The following is a 21,644-nucleotide window of genomic DNA, read 5'->3' as shown; positions in this document are numbered from 1 at the left end:
GTTGTTCCAAATAATATATATACATGGGTCGATATGATATGTCAAAACTTTGTATACGTGTCTATGGTATCCCAAGATTACGTAATATATGTTAGAATACATGTATAATACAATATAAGTTAGCTAGGATATGATTAATATAGATTTGTTATAAAATTTTCGTAGCTACAACAAGTAAAATTTTCCAATCTTGTTTTACCCATAACTTCTTCGTTTTAAATCCGTTTTGAGTGATTCAAGTTGCTATGGTTTCATAATGAATTTTAATTTATGAAACTAAATATAAAAAATATAAGTTTATAGTCAGAAATACAGGTTACAAGTCATTTACTAAAGAGGTAGTCATTTCGTCGAAAGAACGACATCTTGATGACTATTTTGAAAAAACATACTTCCACTTTGAGTTTAACCATGATTTTTGGATATAGTTTCATGTTTATAAGAAAAATCATTTTCCCAAAAGGACAACTTTTAAATCAAAGTTTATCATAGTTTTTAATTATCAAACCCAAAACAGCCCCCGGTTTCAATACGACGGCGTATGTCCAGTTTTAAGGTGTTCTTCGTGTTTACAGGTTTTATAGATGGTTCTGTCCCTGGTTGCCATGCGATTGCATGGCTTTCCAGGCCATTTCCCATTTGATCGCATGGGGTGGTCTGCCAGCTCACACATGTTTTGTTATTTTTCCCGTCGACATATTATTATAATTATATTTATATTATATATAATTTATATTAATTATATATATATTATATTATATTCTCGTGTATAGGTGACTTGTAATTTTAGTTCCGATAACTTGTACGTTGACGCTCGACTTATGTCCCGGTTCCGGTTTTTCGAACGTCCTTTCGTACGCTAAGAAAACTTGTACTTTACGTCTCGCGACACGTACCTTTATTAATTTATTTGCAATAATTTATATTACAAGAAATGTAATTTATACATTTGAGTGTTTTGATCATTTGCTTTATTAAATCATCGTCTCGTTATTAATACATATATATTCAATATTCATAGACACGTTTTAAATATACGTCACAAGTTATTTATATATTTAATTCTAAAAATTAATATTCCAATTTATTGTATATATATATATATATATATTTATACACATATTCATTAACAAATGGTTGTTCGTGAATTGAAGGGTAAAGTCCAATGGATAATTAAACGTATGACATCATATTAATGTAGCACGATAATTTGTCTATCTGATCGACATCCATTATCTAAGTTATTTATACTACATATTTTCACTTTTCATTAAATATTATGAAAGTTAAATAATTTATTTATCAAGAATCACGAGGAAATTATTGTAAAGCATGAATTGAAAATTAAATAGGAATCTCCACTAACCCTTGTCTAGTTCCCGTTAATTGACACATTTGTTCTTACTTGTAAATCATTTTACCGTTTTCTGAATAAAACAGATTTCTTAACTCACAGTGGACCTCATAACAGAGACCCGTAATCATATCATAATGTATCTAATAATTCAATCATTTGAGATTATCTTTTATTTTCGTCGATAAATATATTAAACATATATTGAAACAAATGCGTTCATGTAAAGTATTATACATCTAATACTTTGTTAACATTTTCAATTACTATAACCTTATATTGTATATACATATCTATATGCACATAAATGTTCGTGAATCGTCGAGCATAGTTAAAAGGGTAACTGAATACATGAATATAATTCCAAAACTTTTGAGACTCAATGATACATACTTTGCTTATCGTGTCGAAATCATAAAAAGATTAAGTTTAAATTTCGTCGAAAATTTCCGGGTCGTCACAGATATTTATTGGAATTTATTCAAAGCTCGATAAAATGTGGCAAAGTGGTTGTGGGGGGAAGACGTTATGAACGTGGCCCGAAAACAATATAAAATTCAAACCAAGAGCCGACAATTCGCTTTGAGGATGCGTGGAGAGTTTTAAGGGATTGCCCGAAGTTTTTAGAAGGTGAAGATATAACGGCTGCCAACAAACAAAAACAAGCCGATGATATACCAATAAATGTTCCAACCAAGGGTAGTTCCAACCCGTACTCAAGCACGAACCCCGACCCAACCCAATTTGAAAATTTACTTAAAGATCACGTCCCAATCCGACGTTCTCCAAGTCGAGCTAAAAGTCAAATGGATTCGTACTCATCCGATGCCGCGAGTCGTATGTCATTCGACGAAGTTCGAATTAAGATAGCTCAATCTGCCGAAGCTTCTCAACTAGCGGCGAATCGAACCATGGAAAAGCTTTGTGAAGAAAGCGAGACGAGAACAATATTAAAAAGTTTGAAGCTACTTTCTAAACCGGTGTCACGTGACTTGCCTCCCGCAGAATATGAAATGATGATGAATTATCGAGCGAGACTTAAGAAAAAATATGTTAAGGTATTGGCACGTCCCGACGACGACGAGTAGTTTAGTTGTTTACTTTTTTAGTATTTTATTTTTATTTATGTCGCATATATATATATATATATATATATATATATATATATATATATATATATATATATATATATATATATATATATATATATATATATATATATATATATATAAGTTTTCTGTTTAATTAATTATTTGATTTTTTTTTAAAAAATAAACAATAATTAAAAAATATGAAAGAAAAGAGTCAATGTTAGGAGTGTTTAGTGCTGGGTTTAGTCATAAGAAGGAAGCGTTGATGTGACGCTGATGTGGCAGCTAGGGATGGCAATGAATCGGGTGATGTCGTATCCATATCCATTTAATTTTGTTCATCCATATCTATATCCATATTCATTTAGTTTCAGGTCATCCATCCATATCCATATCCAGTGGATTAAACGAGATAATGGATATCCAATGGATATTAAAATTTTGTTATAATATTTTCCAATATGCGATTAAAATAACAACGTAGTATAGCAATAATGAATATAGCATGGAATATGTAAGTTTATTTTTTATATATACGTATTTTATTGTAATATATTATAGTTATTTTATTATAGAGTTGAAAGCATAATGTAAATCTGCCGGTAAATGAACTTGTAATAGTAAATATGTAAGCATATATCTATATTTATGTATTTGTAAACGTATTTCGGGTGGTAATTGATATATCCATGGATGAAACTTTTCATCCATGTCCATATCTATATCCATTTAGGCTCATCCATTTTCGTATTCATATCCATTTAGGTTCATCCATATCCATTACAAAACAGGTGGATCTGGTGGATATCCACCGGATCGGGTGACCATTGACATCCCTAGTGGCAGCTAGTCTTGGAGGACTAAGCTGTCACCATTGAGACCACTCTAATGTCAACATTTAACTGGCATATACCACCCTTTTATTATATTAATGACAACCCTAAAGATCGTTAACAAAATTCTTATTAAAATAGTAATTTATCGCTTAGTTAAGACTTAAACCTCTCCAAAAAAAAAAAAAATTGTTCAAACGCACCAAGTGCTAAAAGAATAAAGCATAAATCGTCATTATATATAAAAGTTTCATTATTAGCCCAACTTGTTTGTATTGTAGGTAAGTCATTTCTGTTAATTAATTTGAATTGATTAATTGAAATTAATTATCAACACTAAAGTAATATATGTTTTGTTTGAATAACGATTGGGATCACCCGAGAGGGACTAAACCATCCGTTGCGATCATCTCCCGTTTCGACTATGCCGATGCAGCGATAATAACCCCGCCCCCATCGCTGCCCGGGAGGAAACCTTGAAACCAATCCAAGGGTACGGCCAAGTAAAAACCCCCTCCCCTTTACCCCCCAAACGATATGGGAAAGGTGCCATGGGTGGATAATTCATGGCAATGATGAAATTGTGTTTTTAATATGTAGCCAACGGGGGTTGAACTCCTGACCTCCCCAAAAGGAGGCAGACCACCAACCACTGGACCGCATCACAACTTCGTAAAGTAATATATGTAGTATGAAGAATATTCATTCGAATCGTTAATTTTTATTTGAGATTTTATAATTACATGTGATTGAAACTTACAATCACATGTCATGACAATTAGATGTGATTGTCCTATATTTTTAATCACACGTGATTGTTATGACAATAACTATATTGATTTAAGGACTGAGATTTATCTCCTGAATTTCAAATAAAATTAAAGATGCAAATGATTATTTTCTAGTATAGTATAAAGATATTCATTCAAATTGTTAATTTTACTTGAGATTTTATAATTACATGTGACTAAAACTTACAATCACCTGTATTTTTAATCACACGTAATTGTCATGACAATAACTATATTGATTTAAGGGCTAAGATTTATCTCTTCAATTTCAAATAAAATTAAAGATGCAAATGATTATTTCTTAGTATATTATAAAACATACGGAGTAATTTAATAATTAGTTTTTAATTTAAATTTATTAGTTAAAATTTTAATTTAATTAACTTAATTAAATTTAATTTAATTTAATTTATGATTTAAATTTAAATATAGAATGAAAATGAAATAAAGTAATAAGTTCACAAAACAAACAAAAAAGGAGGCCTCGGATCGTTGACTTAAATAACGAATATAAACTTCACAATCATTGACCAAAACATTACCGATGGACTCACACGAGTCACCGGCATCACCACCGTCCGTCAGCCGTGACTGGTTCTTTCCAGCACCATCACCTCACTTCACTCAGCAATCGTCCGCCGTTCACCGTCACAATATTCACAAACCTCCGGCCAGAAGATTCTCCACATACTCTAAACCTACCAATTCTCCTATCACTGCACCGTTGACTAATACTTCATCATTATCACCGTCATCTTCAGCTAGCGCACAAATTTCGGATCGTGACCTAAAATATGCAGGATTCCGCCGTCGTACTAATTTTTCGAGACAGTATCAACGATCGCTTACACCTGAAGCTACTGTTTCATCAGTCGCACATCAAATTGATAAAAAATGTGATGTTTCCGGTGATAAAGTTACCAATTCGGATATGTTTACTGGTGACCGGATGAAATTCCGGTGGCAGATGGCGTTTTTAGTTGCTGTTGGTTTATCTCTATTTTACTTGTTTAATTGTTATATGTATGTGTATGTGTATGTGTATGTGATTAAATTGATATTTATTTGTGTTAGTTTTGTGTGATGCAGATTTTGATAACGGCGTTTTCTTCATTGCTGCATAAGAATATTTCGTTGCGTAATCATGCTAATGACCTTCAGGTAATAATTATTCAATTCAAAATTCAAAACTTAGACGATTAACTCTAGTTAATAATTAGTAGTGTTAACCAAGTTGGTGGTGGTGGAGTGGACAAGGGCCTACCCTTCTAAGGCTTCTAAGGAGGGAATCATAGGTTCGAGTCCATGCAAGCTACTAAACCCCCTCTTGGCCACAGAGGTTCATCCGCGATGACTCTGGGCTGCCCGCAAAGCGGGTAGTCGCCCTGGGATATAGTAGCGTGGAGGAAACCCATGTAAATAAAAAAAATAATAAAAAAATAAAATAAAAAATAATTAGTAGTGTTTGACTGCGTAACTTTTGCGGTCAGTCCTAAGACTAATAGAAGAATATGATGCATTTATATATGTTCATATATATGTGAATTGTAGGTGCTATTGTTTTATTTAGAAATTAAAGTTTTTTAATCACTTGTAACAGATTCTAATGTATATGCTTTTGTTGTATTAATTAAATCAGCTCATCAACTTATTGAGTGTGGCAACATGTGATTATATAACTTATTTATCTGGTCATGATATAGACATTTTGTTTTGCCTTTTTAGTCCCAGATTACGAAGCTTAATGGGAGATTACGACTCTGCAATTTAGTGGAACCAGCAGATATTGTTAATCCGGATCCTCAAGAAAACATCAGTTTTCCCAACAAGAGATTGAAAACAATAGCATTGTTTATCTCATTAACACTTCTTTCAATTCCTTTTGTACTTCTTAAGTATGTGGATTACATTTCAAAGTCAAGATCGCAAGATAATTTGAAGGAAGAAGCATCTTTAAATAAGCAGCTAGCATATAAGGTTGATGTGTTTTTATCAGTACGCCCATATTCAAAGCCATTGACGTTGCTGGTTGCAACTCTTTTACTTATCGGTGTTGGTGGATTGGCACTTTATGGTGTTACTGATGATGACTTGGTTGATTGCCTTTGGTTGTCATGGACTTATGTTGCTAGTACAGGGAACCATGCCAACTCTGAAGGAGTTGGTCCACGGTTAGTTTCGGTGTCTATAACGTTTGGTGGGATGCTTATATTTGCAATGATGCTTGGACTTGTTACTGATGCAATATCTGAGAAGTTTGACTCGTTGAGAAAAGGGAAAAGTGAGGTTGTTAAGAAAGATCACACACTAATTCTTGGGTGGAGTGATAAATTGGTGAGTGCTACTTATCTTGTTTAAAATTTTCAGACTTTGGTGATGTTACTTGATAATTTTTTGATAATGCCAATGTTATAATAGATGTGGCAAGATGGGCGGGTTTGGAAGGTTGGCTTGTTAAATGAAAATGGGGCCTTTTATATGACGAGTCAGAACAGGTTGGCTTGGGTTGGTTGGGCTGATTTTCAAACACTTTTCTATCCGTTTTGTTTAGTATTTTAGAGAATAGTTTGATTAAACTAAATCTTTGAATCAAGGTTGCAAAAATCACTACTCGGGGAGTACTCGGTGGGGACTTTTTAGGGAGTACTCGGATGTTGACCAAGTTTGACTTTGACCAAGTTTGACCAAATTTTGACCAAATTTTGACTGATTTTCTGAGTAATCTTGAGTTTTGAACGTTTTTCCAAGTAATCACGAGTTTTGCTGACTTTGACCAATTTGACCGAGTTATCGCCGAGTACTCCACAAGTTGGAAAGACCGAGTACTCGCCGAGTAATTTTGAGTTCTGCAACATTGCTTTGAATACAAACGAGTTTGAAGGATATATAAAACAGTCTCGTGTTAAAAAATAGTAATTAAAATAGATGTGTGACAACTTTGAATCTGTTTAACCTGTTTTCATGTGTTGTTGGATCTTGTGTACTTATTAATGTTTTTTCAATAAATTAGTGACAAACCTCATATGCAATGTTATTACTGACTCAGGGATCATTATTAAATCAACTGGCGATAGCGAATGAGAGTATGGGTGGAGGGATTGTGGTGGTGATGGCTGAACGTGACAAAGAAGAGATGGAACTTGATATTGCTAAAATGGAATTTGACTTCAGACAAACATCTGTAATATGCAGAAGTGGAAGTCCTTTAATTTTGGCCGACCTAAAGAAGGTACAAATATATTTCTAAATTTCTTTTATAATAATTTAACAAAAAAATAAATATGGTTACAAAATACAGTATAATTCTGAATTTTTTCTCCATATTAAATGATTTAGGAGACTCAATACATGAAACGTTCACTTTCAGCCTTCAAATTATTAAACCTGTTTAGTTATATTCGTTAAATTTCTTTATCTGTTTCTCCTACTGAGATAAAACATAATTCAAATCGAGCTATCCTTGTCTTTTTCCCATGAAAGGTCATTAGATGGCTAATAAATAACCACTCGTACATATGTAATCTCTTTGAATAACGATTGGATAAACTTAATAGGTATCTGTCTCCAAGGCACGTGCAATAATTGTACTTGCTGAAGATGGAAATGCCGACCAGGTTATCAGTTATCTATAAATAAAACATACATTCATTTATTTAATCATAAACTGATTATTAACACCGAAAGCTGTGATCTGATGCAGAGTGATGCAAGAGCTTTGAGAACAGTGTTAAGCCTAACAGGAGTTAAAGACGGACTCCGGGGACATATTGTAGTGGAACTCAGTGATCTTGACAATGAGGTCCTGGTCAAACTTGTAGGCGGGGATCTTGTTGAAACTGTTGTGGCTCATGATGTAATTGGTCGTTTGATGATTCAGTGTGCTAGACAGCCTGGACTTGCACAGGTCAAACTTAAATTATTATTATTATTGTAGATCATTTAGCAAATTAGCTTTATGGTCTTGTTATCTTGAGTTTGAGATAGATGGAAAACTAGACAAACAAACAAAGAAGCAAAACACTTTTCAACCCACATTAGTTAATATTGGTTGATCTGGTTTGATCAATCTTAACAGGTCAAATGGGTTAAGCTCAAAATTGTCTATATAATCAATCCGATAAAATAGGTTCGGGCCCTAGCATAGGCTCGGATTGGCTACTTAGGCTCGGGTTTACTATTACAAACGTAATTAAATTGTAATTTTTCAATCTAGTCCCTCCACTTTCAATTATCCCCTTTTAGTCCTCGCCAATTTTTCACTTGCACCTCTCCATTATTTACAATTTAACCCCTCCTACTTTTTTGTCCGCTTTTAGTCCTCACCCATTTTTCATTTACAGTTTACCCCCTCCTACTTTTTTGGTCCGCTTTTAGTCCTCGCCCATTTTTCATTTATGATTTACCCGATCCTACTTTTTTTGGTCTGCTTTTAGTCCTCGCCCATTTTTCATTTACGATTTACCCCCTCCTACTTATTTTGGACCTATTTTTAACAACTTTCTACAAAAACAAAAGAGGCAGCGCGCTGAACCTCCCACTTGTTTATATCAATAGGAAAACAGGTTAAGTAAATCAAATGGGTTGACAGTCGCATAAATTTGTTATTCAAATGTTTCTAACCTTCTAACCTTGTATTGCCAGATGAAGCTAATATTTATTATAGAGTTGTGTTCATAACCGTATCTGATACATTAATTATTTTTGAAACTAAATACGGTTATGAAAATGTCGTTGGTGAAATCCCACCGACCCGAAATAGATCATCATTTAAGCCCCTCTTATAACTCTCTCGACCCACTCTAGAATCGTCACTTCAGTCCCTTTAATCAACCCATTTTGCTGTATTTTTTTTCCTATCTACTAGTACTTCCATTTTTGTTGCTTATTCTATAATTATCATCAATTCAATAATCATTAAATGTGATCAACACTGCAGGTGTGGGAGGATATTCTTGGATTTGAAAATTGTGAGTTCTACATTAAAAGATGGCCACAGTTGGATGGTATGCTGTTCGAGGATGTCTTAATTAGCTTTCCGGATGCTATCCCTTGTGGAGTTAAGTCAGTTGCGTACGGTGGTAAAATTATTCTTAATCCCGACGAATCATATGTTCTACAAGAAGGTGATGAAGTACTAGTTATAGCAGAGGATGATGATACATATGCGCCAGTAGCATTACCAACGGTAATTTTTTCCTTTTTTAACAAAATCATCTAGTATTCCATTGTTATAAATTAACCCTTTGAGATCTTAAATAAATGAAATTTCATTCATACAATGCAAATTGAATGTGTAATAAATCCCAATCTCCTAAATGAAAAGGTCAATTGGAAAATGGTACTGTGGTTACCCATTCTTTTATACACCGTAGGTCCATAACTGTGTTTGAACAGATTATAGCATGGACCTAAAATACTATTCAGCTGCATTATTAGCTAGATACCTCTATAGTCAGCATATGTTTCGCTTGTAGATGTCTTCCTTTTTTGAGTGGCAAACAAAACACACACACACACACACACACACACACACACACTCTTGACCCAAATGGGCTTTAACCTACAACTTCTTGGCTTGTTAGCGTGATGCCAAAGGCTTTCTTGGTGGGGGGCATAACGTAATAAAACTTACAAAAGTATAATAAATTTGGTCATCAGGTGAAAGAAGCACCATTCATACACATATCCCGACCAGCAAGAAAGCCCCAGAAGATTCTACTTTGTGGATGGAGGCGGGACATTGATGATATGATTGTGGTGAGTTCTATCAATCGAAGTCCCTAATAATTTCTTCTTTTCTGCACCTTAATACTGCAGGTTTGGAGGGGAAATCTACCTAAAGCGTTATTTGTTCCAAATTCACTCGAAAAGATCCTTTTGTGTGGTTGGCGACGAGATATTGAAGATATGATTATGGTAAAGTCGCAAGGAATCTGATATGTTCTGCCTAGATTCATGGGTCGGTTTGGGTCATGAGTTATCTGCAACGGATTAGCTTAGTCATACAAAAATTTAGTTAAAGAGAAACCTATCAAATGGGTCGAAGGGATGAAAGTCATTCCAACTGTATTGTCAATTGTCAATGCTTACATCATTTGAAGTTGTTTTAATATCCTAAGTTAGTTTATTATATGTAATTACATTGTTTTTATGATCATATTTTACTCACGCTTTTTTAGAAAATTGACAATTTACCTCTATGGGTCGATCCAACCCCAAGTTTTAAGAAAGACGATTGATATATATTTGCGGGTCAACCCAAACTCATTTGACACATACTATATTAACCTGTTTTGCTGTTGTATCCTGCCAGTTTCAATACATTACCCAACCACCCATCCCACTTATTTTGCACTCAATATTTGGGGTTAACATGTCAGATCATTTCCTTGATACTCATCAACGTTATAGCTATGTGTTATTTTCAGTCTAATATTCACGTTCTTTATTTATACCTTTTTAACGCATAAGTTGCTTTGAACCGTTTTCTGTTGTACATATATGTTAGGTACTTGATGCCTTCTTGGCAAATGGTTCAGAGTTATGGATGTTTAATGAAGTATTTGAAGGTGTGAGGGAACAAAAGCTCGTTGATGGTGGTTTAGACATTGACCGATTGATGAATATAAAGCTAGTTCATCGTGAAGGGAATGCTGTCATACGTCGTCACCTCGAAAGCCTTCCCTTAGAATCTTTTGATTCAGTGAGTAGAAATATTACTGAATTTTAGCTTTTTTCTAATGTGTTTGAAATTATCAACCCATTTACTTATTAATGTAAAATTTCAACCCATTTACACGATTCTTTTGGCCTTAATTCTGATGTTTATTATGGTTGTTACAGATCTTGATTCTGGCTGATGAATCTGTTGAAGATTCAGCAATACAAGCTGATTCCAGATCTCTTGCTACTCTGCTATTAATACGTGATATCCAGGTATTTTGCACCTTTTTACTTGCATTATGTAGGTTTAAAAAATCTATATTATTACATCATTAATCCAAATGTATGCTTTTAAAACTCTTTCAGCACCTTTTTAGGTGCTACCCACGTGACTTATTTGACTCATTCCCGTTTTGGTTATTTGAATCGTTTAAAGCATGCTTCATATCAAACAAATTTTAAATAAATGGGTCAAAATTGCCACCTTTACGTGTGACTTGGTTCGTTACTTTGCAGGCTAAACGTCTTCCATACAGAGAAGCAAAGGCTTGTCAAGGTCGAAAAGGTAGCTTTTCACAAGGTTCTTGGATAGGGGAAATGCAGCAGGCTTCAGATAAATCGGTTATAATTAGTGAAATCCTCGACCCACGTACTAAAAATTTATTATCCATGTCAAGAATTAGTGATTACGTTCTATCAAATGAACTTGTTAGCATGGCATTAGCAATGGTTGCTGAAGACCGCCAAATAAACGATGTCCTTGAGGAGCTTTTTGCCGAAGAGGTAATCTTATTTATTATAGATTCAGTTATATTTTTTTTAGTTAAATGAGTACATTGCACTTTTTTTTGGAACAACAAACACACGCTCCCTTATTTGTCCACGACGGGACTCGAACTCAAAACCTTAAGATTGACGAGTTACCTTCCAATCAATCGAAAGACATCAATCTATTTCTATTATTTTATTTAAAACTTATTAGTTTTGTGTCGGTTTATTTGAGTCATTATAAAGAGCAGAAGTAGTTTTCACCTTTTACCGTGTCTGATACACTACGTTTGGTTATAATAAGTAGATCTTGTAGGTACAAGGTACCAAACACATTTTGTTGAAGGTTATTTATTTATTTATTTGAATATCAAATGACTTTGTCGAAGTTTTATATAAATTGTACAAAAGATGTATTTTAGAACGGGTTAAAAAGGGTGCAGATAGAATTTAAAAAGGGTGCAGAAGTAGTTAACACTTTTATGTACGCAAATAGAATTTATCTATAAATATACATTTTCTAAATATATGACTATTACAAAATAAATCCAAATTTTCCTCAAATGGAATGATTGAGAAGGTTGTCTGGATCAATAATAAATTTTTTGGAGTTATTATTTCTTTTTATCCAAATTATTATTTTGAGCTTTTATATGTTGCCAAGCTTCAATGGTGACTAAGCATCTGTTTTGGGTGAAACAGGGGAATGAAATGCACATAAGACAAGCAGATCTGTATATTCAAGAAGGCGAAGAATTGAGTTTCTACGAGATTCTATTGCGTGCTAGACAACGGAGGGAAATAGTAATCGGGTACCGTTCAGGCAACTTAGAGAAAGCTGTTATAAACCCTCCTCGGAAAATGGAGAAAATGAGGTGGTCAGTAAAAGATGTATTTGTGGTAATAGCTGAGAAGGAATGACAATTGGTTATAAAATCTGGTTTTTTCATTTAATCTTTCGGGTAAAATTATAAGAATAATTTAGGAGGATTGTAATATCTGGATAAAATTGTCCCTAGATGAAACATGATGTACAGTAGTATAGAAACATTTGTACATAGAAATCAAAAAGAAAATAATGAACGTAGGTTAGTGAACAACTGAATGTTCGGGTCATGGAACAAAATTCGGTTCTCAAGATTCCATCATATTCAAGTAAACAAATGTACGTTTTTTCAGTGCAATCCCAGCCGATGATCAAAATACAATAGCATTGCATGATGACACTTGTATGATCAATGCATGTAATATGTTCATTGATGTAAAACTAAGTACAAAAGTCTGGATGTTAAATTATGTATTCATGTGTAAAGACCCTTTAGCGTACGACATGTGAATAGATTAGCACTTAAGAGATGTAAGTTCGAACTTTAATAAATGGAGAGCGTTGGCTGAAGGGCTAAGTTTGTTAAACTGCATCCAGTTATACTAGTTTGCCCACCCTTCTAACGATCTCAAAGTGCTACAATTGATACAGATCCCCAATATGTTTGTACTTAGGAACCACACTACATGAACTATAAACATAGAGCTGAAATTGTTGATCCGCTACAAACCAAAATCAACCTATTGAAACAACCATAGCCACCATCCATACTTTTTAGAACGGTAGTTAGGAGTCACTGACGGGGTCCGAACGCGATATCCGAACCCACTTACCTGATCATTTCCCTGAACGAACCAATAAAATCCTACCGTCCCTCAGGAGGAAACCCCCACGACAAATGAATACGCGCATCGAGTGTGGTAAAACTCCCTCGGGTGAGGCTCAAACACGTAGACGTCCGAAACCTCTGATGTAGTGACCCGAATTTTTTCATGATTATATATTATATGAGATTAATATTTACATGAATAAATGTTTCCAACATGTTAAACAATCATACTTGTTAAGACTTGATTAATTGAAACGGATTTTGTGTTAACGTTTGACCACCCAGTTTGTTCGATGATTCACGAACGTTATAACTTGTATATGACATGATAATATATATATGAACATATATATATGTGTAACATGATGAAATGATATTTAAGTATCTCGTTATGTATATTAACAACAAACTATATACATAAAACAAGACTACTAACTTAAGGAATTCAAAACGATATCTATATGTAACGATTATCGTTGTAATAACGTCTTAATATTTATATATCATATTAAGATATATTAATACACTATGTTATCATGATAACATAACAATTTAGCATCTCATTAAGTACATTAACAATGGGATTAATTACATTTAACGTGATTGTTAACTTAAGGTTTCAAAACAACGCATGCATGTAACGACTAACGATTATTTATTGACACAATTAAAATGTATATATATATAGTGTATTATGATGTATTAATACACTTTTGAAAGACTTCGAGACATATCAAAATACTTCTACTTAACAAAAATGCATACAATTGCATTCCCATTCATTTTCATCAACAATTCTAGTCATACAGTATTCATACATGTATTATACACAGCTTCTAGACGTACTTACTATGGGTATATACCAACAGGAACTAGGATGAGATTTCACTCTTGATTATGTCATGCATGACTAATCAAGTTTAACTTCTACCATGAACTAGTCAACCAACTAGAACTCCTTTTAACCCCACTCACCACTTACCACTCATCATTCACTCCATTTTATTCCAATTTTCGTTCCAATTCTCTCTCAAAACACACACACTCTTCCATGAACGTCTAAACTACTATTTTTCCAGCAAGAAATCATCAAATACAAGCTTTGGTTGTTATCTATAATCATCATAAAAACAACCACTCAAGAACACTTCGAAAACCCTTTCAAGTTTGCTAGATTACTCTCAATCTTGTAAATCCATTTCAAGTAATCATCCAAGATCAAGAAACCTTTGTTATTTACAGTAGGTTATCTTTCTTGTTCAAGGTAATATTCATATTCAAGCTTTGATTCGATTTCTATAACTGTAACTATCTTAATTCGAGTAATAATCTTACTTGAACTTGTTTTTGTGTCATGATTCTACTTCAAGAACTTCCAAGCCATCAAAGATCCTTTTGTAGTGACCCGAACTTTTCCATGTTTATATATATTAATTGAGATTGATATTTACATGATTAAATGTTTCCAACATGTTAAGCAATCAAACTTGTTAAGACTTGATTAATTGAAATATGTTTCATATAGACAATTGACCACCCAAGTTGACCGGTGATTCACGAACGTTAAAACTTGTAAAAACTATATGATGACATATATATGGATATATATATATAGTTAACATGATACTATGATAAGTAAACATATCATTAAGTATATTAACAATGAACTACATATGTAAAAACAAGACTACTAACTTAATGATTTTTAAACGAGACATATATGTAACGATTATCGTTGTAAAGACATTTAATGTATATATATCATATTAAGAGATATTCATACATGATAATATCATGATAATATAATAATTTAAAATCTCATTTCATATTATAAACATTGGGTTAACAACATTTAACAAGATCGTTAACCTAAAGGTTTCAAAACAACACTTACATGTAACGACTAACGATGACTTAACGACTCGGTTAAAATGTATATACATGTAGTGTTTTAATATGTATTTATACACTTTTGAAAGACTTCAATACACTTATCAAAATACTTCTACTTAACAAAAATGCTTACAATTACATCCTCGTTCAGTTTCATCAACAATTCTACTCGTATGCACCCGTATTCGTACTCGTACAATACACAGCTTTTAGATGTATGTACTATTGGTATATACACTCCAATGATCAGCTCTTAGCAGCCCATGTGAGTCACCTAACACATGTGGGAACCATCATTTGGCAACTAGCATGAAATATCTCATAAAATTACAAAAATATGAGTAATCATTCATGACTTATTTACATGAAAACAAAATTACATATCCTTTATATCTAATCCATACACCAACGACCAAAAACACCTACAAACACTTTCATTCTTCAATTTTCTTCATCTAATTGATCTCTCTCAAGTTCTATCTTCAAGTTCTAAGTGTTCTTCATAAATTCCAAAAGTTCTAGTTTCATAAAATCAAGAATACTTTCAAGTTTGCTAGCTCACTTCCAATCTTGTAAGGTGATCATCCAACCTCAAGAAATCTTTATTTCTTACAGTAGGTTATCATTCTAATACAAGGTAATAATCATATTCAAACTTTGGTTCAATTTCTATAACTATAACAATCTTATTTCAAGTGATGATCTTACTTGAACTTGTTTTCGTGTCATGATTTTGCTTCAAGAACTTTGAGCCATCCAAGTATCCATTGAAGCTAGATCCATTTTTCTATTTTCTAGTAGGTTCATCCAAGGAACTTAAGGTAGTAATGATGTTCATAACATCATTCGATTCATACATATAAAGCTATCTTATTCGAAGGTTTAAACTTGTAATCACTAGAACATAGTTTAGTTAATTCTAAACTTGTTCGCAAACAAAAGTTAATCCTTCTAACTTGACTTTTAAAATCAACTAAACACATGTTCTATATCTATATGATATGCTAACTTAATGATTTAAAACCTGGAAACACGAAAAACACCGTAAAACCGGATTTACGCCGTCGTAGTAACACCGCGGGCTGTTTTGGGTTAGTTAATTAAAAACTATGATAAACTTTGATTTAAAAGTTGTTATTCTGAGAAAATTATTTTTATTATGAACATGAAACTATATCCAAAAATTATGGTTAAACTCAAAGTGGAAGTATGTTTTCTAAAATGGTCATCTAGACGTCGTTCTTTCGACTGAAATGACTACCTTTACAAAAACGACTTGAAACTTATTTTTCCGACTATAAACCTATACTTTTCTGTTTAGATTCATAAAATAGAGTTCAATATGAAACTATAGCAATTTGATTCACTCAAAACGGATTTAAAATGAAGAAGTTATGGGTAAAACAAGATTGGATAATTTTTCTCATTTTAGCTACGTGAAAATTGGTAACAAATCTATTCCAACCATAACTTAATCAACTTGTATTGTATATTATGTAATCTTGAGATACCATAGACACGTATACAATGTTTCGACCTATCATGTCGACACATCTATATATATTTCGGAACAACCATAGACACTCTATATGTGAATGTTGGAGTTAGCTATACAGGGTTGAGGTTGATTCCAAAATATATATAGTTTGAGTTGTGATCAATACTGAGATATGTATACACTGGGTCGTGGATTGATTTAAGATAATATTTATCGATTTATTTCTGTACATCTAACTGTGGACAACTAGTTGTAGGTTACTAACGAGGACAGCTGACTTAATAAACTTAAAACATCAAAATATATTAAAAGTGTTGTAAATATATTTTGAACATACTTTGATATATATGTATATATTGTTATAGGTTCGTGAATCAACCAGTAGCCAAGTCTTACTTCCCGACGAAGTAAAAATATGTGAAAGTGAGTTATAGTCCCACTTTTAAAATCTAATATTTTTGGGATGAGAATACATGCAGGTTTTATAAATGATTTACAAAATAGACACAAGTACGTGAAACTACATTCTATGGTTGAATTATCGAAATCGAATATGCCCCTTTTTATTAAGTCTGGTAATCTAAGAATTAGGGAACAGACACCCTAATTGACGCGAATCCTAAAGATAGATCTATTGGGCCTAACAAACCCCATCCAAAGTACCGGATGCTTTAGTACTTCGAAATTTATATCATATCCGAAGGGTGTCCCGGAATGATGGGGATATTCTTATATATGCATCTTGTTAATGTCGGTTACCAGGTGTTCACCATATGAATGATTTTTATCTCTATGTATGGGATGTGTATTGAAATATGAAATCTTGTGGTCTATTATTATGAATTGATATATATAGGTTAAACCTATAACTCACCAACATTTTTGTTGACGTTTTAAGCATGTTTATTCTCAGGTGATTATTAAGAGCTTCCGCTGTCGCATACTTAAATAAGGACGAGATTTGGAGTCCATGCTTGTATAATATTGTGTAAAAATTGCATTCAAGAAACTTATTTTGTTGTAACATATTTGTATTGTAAACCATTATGTAATGGTCGTGTGTAAACAGGATATTTTAGATTATCATTATTTGATAATCTACGTAAAGCTTTTTAAACCTTTATTGATGAAATAAAGGTTATGGTTTGTTTTAAAATGAATGTAGTCTTTGAAAAACGTCTCATATAGAGGTGATAATGCTAAAAACGAACATATATTTCATAGCATTATTCCTCAAGAAAGACAAGCTTTTAGTTGCAATTGTTCTATTTACAAGTGATATTCGTTTGTATAATAAAAGGTGAAGACAAAAGACAGATTCGACGAATTTTAGACGCAAACGACCAAAAAGCTCAAAAGTACAAAAGACAATCAAAAAGGTTCCAATTATTGATAAGAAACGTCTCGAAATTACAAAAGTACAAGATTCAAAACGCAAAGTACAAGATATTAAATTGTACGCGAGGACGTTCGAAAATCCGGAACCGGGACCAGAGTCAACTCTTAACGCTCGACGCAACGGACTAAAAATTACAAGTTAACTATGTATATAAATATAATATAATATATAATTAATTATATTAATTATATATATATTATATTTATAAATAAAAAACCGTCGGCAGAGAAAAACTCCAAGGACTGAGCTGTAAAAGTAACCTCCGCGACTCGCGGAGTTTGAAGGCCAAAATCACCGCGAGTCGCGGAGCCCCAAATTTCGACTCTGGCTATAAAGCAAACCGAATTCTGATCAAAATTCATCAATCTTTTTCTTCTCTTATCATACGTAAAATTTATATATATATAATTTATATTTTAATTTTAATTATAATTCTAATAATAAGGGTATGTTAGCGAATGTTGTAAGGGTGTAAGTCGAAATTCTGTCCGTGTAACGCTACGCTATTTTTAATCATTGTAAGTTATGTTCAACCTTTTTATATTAATGTCTCGTAGCTAAGTTATTATTATGCTTATTTAAAACGAAGTAATCATGATGTTGGGCTAATTACTAAAATTGGGTAATTGGGCTTTGTACCATAATTGGGGTTTGGATAAAAGAACGACACTTGTGGAAATTAGACTATGGGCTATTAATGGGCTTTATATTTGTTTAACTAAATGATAGTTTGTTAATGTTAATATAAAGATTTACAATTGGGCGTCCCTATAAATTACCATATACACTCGATCGGACACGATGGACGGGGTATTTATATGTACGAATAATCGTTCATTTAACCGGACACGGGAATGGATTAATAGCCACTAGAATAATTAAAACAGGGGTGAAATTACATTCAAGGGTAATTGGTGTAATTGTTAACAAAGTAGTAAAACCTTGGTTTACACGCAGTCGATAACCTGGTGTATTCATTAAACAAAGTATTAAAACCTTGTTACAATTCGAATCCCCAATTAGTTGGAATATTTAACTTCGGGTATAATAATAATTTGACGAGGACACTCGCACTTTATATTTATGACTGATGGACTGTTATGGACAAAAACCAGACGGACATATTAAATAATCCAGGACAAAGGACAATTAACCCATGGGCATAAAACTAAAATCAACACGTCAAACATCATGATTACGGAAGTTTAAATAAGCATAATTCTTTTATTTCATATTTAATTTCCTTTATTTTATATTTAATTGCACTTCTAATTATCGCACTTTTATTTATTGTTATTTAATTGCACTTTTAATTATCGTACTTTTTAATTATCGCAAGTTTATTTTATCGCACTTTTATTATTCGCAATTTCATTATCGTTATTTACTTTACGCTTTAATTTAAGTCTTGTATTTATTTTACATTTTACATTAGGTTTTAACTGCGACTAAAGTCTTAAAATCGACAAACCGGTCATTAAACGGTAAAAACCCCCCTTTATAATAATAATATTACTTATATATATATTTGTATTTTTAATAAAAGTAAACTAATATAGCGTTGAGCTTTGTTTAAAGATTTCCCTGTGGAACGAACTGGACTTACTAAAAACTACACTACTGTACGATTAGGTACACTGCCTATAAGTGTTGTAGCAAGGTTTAAGTATATCCATTCTATAAATAAATAAATATCTTGTGTAAAATTGTATCGTATTTAATAGTATTTCCTGCTAAAATTAATAACTATTTTATATACACCTCGCATAACATCAAGTATTTTTGGCGCCGCTGCCGGGGATCGAACCCGGGTCACCCGCGTGACAGGCGGGAATACTTACCACTTATATTTAAAAAAAAAAAAATAGTTATTAAAGCGATACAAATTACACATTAATTACAGTGTAATAATTATTATTATTTTTATTTAAACCCTAATTAGGTTATCTTAATTAATTATTTAGTTTAGTTTATTTATTTACTTTGTTATTTTTAAATTTTAATCTAGTTTTTATAAATATATAATTTAATAGTTTTATAAAATAAATAATATAAAAAAAAATAATAATAATATTTTTATAACAATAAGTAATTTTATCACTTTTTATATCTTTTTATATATTGTCGTATTTTTTTATTTGTTTTAGCGTAATTTGTATATTTTTCGCTCGTAATTAGTTTTAAGTTTAGTATTTGCCGTAGTTTATTTTTAATTCTAGATTTTTAGGTCTTGCCGTAAAATCCCTTAAGTGCTTATTCCTTAGACTAAGATTTAAGTGCTTTAGAATTTTGCGACGCCGCTTTTTGTGCTACTTTCTTATTTTTATTTTTCGACGCCTATTTTTCTACCTTTTTATTTTTCGACGTTTTTCGACATGCAATCTATTTCTTTCTTATTTCTCGACGCTCTAGTTTTTAGGACTTAGAATTTTCTCTATTTCTTATCTAATATCTCAAACGGAAAGAAAAATTATTTAAGCGGTTAAATTAATGGACGTTGACATTTTTCTGCTTCGTAGTAATAGTTGGATTTGTTAGTGGCTGAGTTGTGGCTTTTCCGATTTAAAGGTGCCTGGCTCCCTGCTACATCTTTTGGCTATTCGAAACGTGGGCAAAAGCAGAAAAGTCTATTAATTGGACAACTTATATAAGTTTTTCTATTTTTATAACTAATAGGATAATTAGTGAACGCACCACATTGTAGCTAAAAATTTGTCCATCGCAATAAAATGGAAAATTTTGAAAACAGGGCCTTGGAAACTCTTTTTGAACTCCAAAATCAATTAAATCAATACCCTCAAACGAGTGTTGATAACAATTCATTCGGTCAATCTTGGATCGCGAACGACGAAACAATAACTGGTTGTGAAATCTGTGGAGATTATCACTCAACATGGGAATGTTACTATTACGTTCCTATGGAAAATTACGCATCCACGGAACCTGAATGGAACGATTACGAAGAACACAATTCAAATTGGGATTATTCCCAAGAATATATCCAAAGTCAACAACCAGAAGACGAGGAAAATTACGTGTCCGAAAATTCTTTAAACATTATAAAAATCAAACTCGAAGAACTCGATGCTCAAAATGAACAAATGAGAGAGTTTGTAAACCGGCAAGCTGAAACTCTATCAAATTACACACCTGTTGATCTGAGGAGACATGTTCAAAAAAATCCCATATCATCGAATTTTGATGAATTCGAGAGCTCCGAAATCACCAACTACCCCGATGATACTTTTTATTCAGTCTTACCAAATTCACAACATATCGACACATTAGCCTCTACAGACAAAATCATCGATCCATCAATGGATAAAGAAGAAGTAAGGGTGACAAATTGGCACTCTTGGGAAAACGATAACGTTGAAAATTTTACCCCCGAGACCAAAATGGTGAGACCAATAAGTACCGTTAATGAAGAAGAATCTACTCCAATCCCGAAATTCACCATTCCACAACCTTCCAACCCAATATTCTCAATAGACGAGTCATCTAGCGAAGATGAACTACGAGCTTTAATAGATAATGACACCTTGAATTTCACCCAATTGGGTAATAGAGGTGAAACCTTTGATCCCGAGAATGAACGGAAGGAAATGTTAGGAATTATCCACCCTATAGAAATATGTATGTCAATGTATATCGATCCATTTGACCAAGAACCAGAAAAGAGACATATCCATTTACTAA

General features: G+C 32.7%; 1 protein-coding gene across 1 annotated transcript; it reads left to right on the top strand.

Annotated features, from left to right (window-relative positions):
- Positions 1 to 4,613: 4,613 nt before the first annotated feature.
- LOC139843390 (ion channel CASTOR-like) lies at positions 4,614 to 12,801 on the top strand. Its single transcript, XM_071833459.1, has 12 exons — positions 4,614 to 5,054; positions 5,159 to 5,230; positions 5,795 to 6,403; positions 7,116 to 7,298; positions 7,624 to 7,683; positions 7,770 to 7,973; positions 9,006 to 9,254; positions 9,887 to 9,985; positions 10,578 to 10,772; positions 10,913 to 11,005; positions 11,249 to 11,515; positions 12,203 to 12,801. The coding sequence occupies exons 1-12, from the start codon at positions 4,614 to 4,616 to the stop codon at positions 12,419 to 12,421; spliced, it is 2,691 nt and encodes an 896-aa protein (XP_071689560.1). The 3' UTR covers positions 12,422 to 12,801.
- Positions 12,802 to 21,644: the final 8,843 nt, after the last annotated feature.

The sequence above is a fragment of the Rutidosis leptorrhynchoides genome, chromosome 4, assembly GCF_046630445.1.
Source record: "Rutidosis leptorrhynchoides isolate AG116_Rl617_1_P2 chromosome 4, CSIRO_AGI_Rlap_v1, whole genome shotgun sequence".
NCBI lineage: Eukaryota > Viridiplantae > Streptophyta > Magnoliopsida > Asterales > Asteraceae > Rutidosis > Rutidosis leptorrhynchoides.
This window is presented reverse-complemented; position numbering and strand designations above follow the sequence as displayed.

Bases quoted from the DNA above. Each gene is read 5' to 3' on its own strand.
- LOC139843390 (XM_071833459.1), top strand. From the start codon at position 4,614: ATGGACTCACACGAGTCACCGGCATCACCACCGTCCGTCAGCCGTGAC. The intron at 9,255-9,886 runs GTAATTTTTTCC...TTAATACTGCAG, and splicing joins CGCCAGTAGCATTACCAACG to GTTTGGAGGGGAAATCTACC. The intron at 9,986-10,577 runs GTAAAGTCGCAA...CATATATGTTAG, and splicing joins ATATTGAAGATATGATTATG to GTACTTGATGCCTTCTTGGC.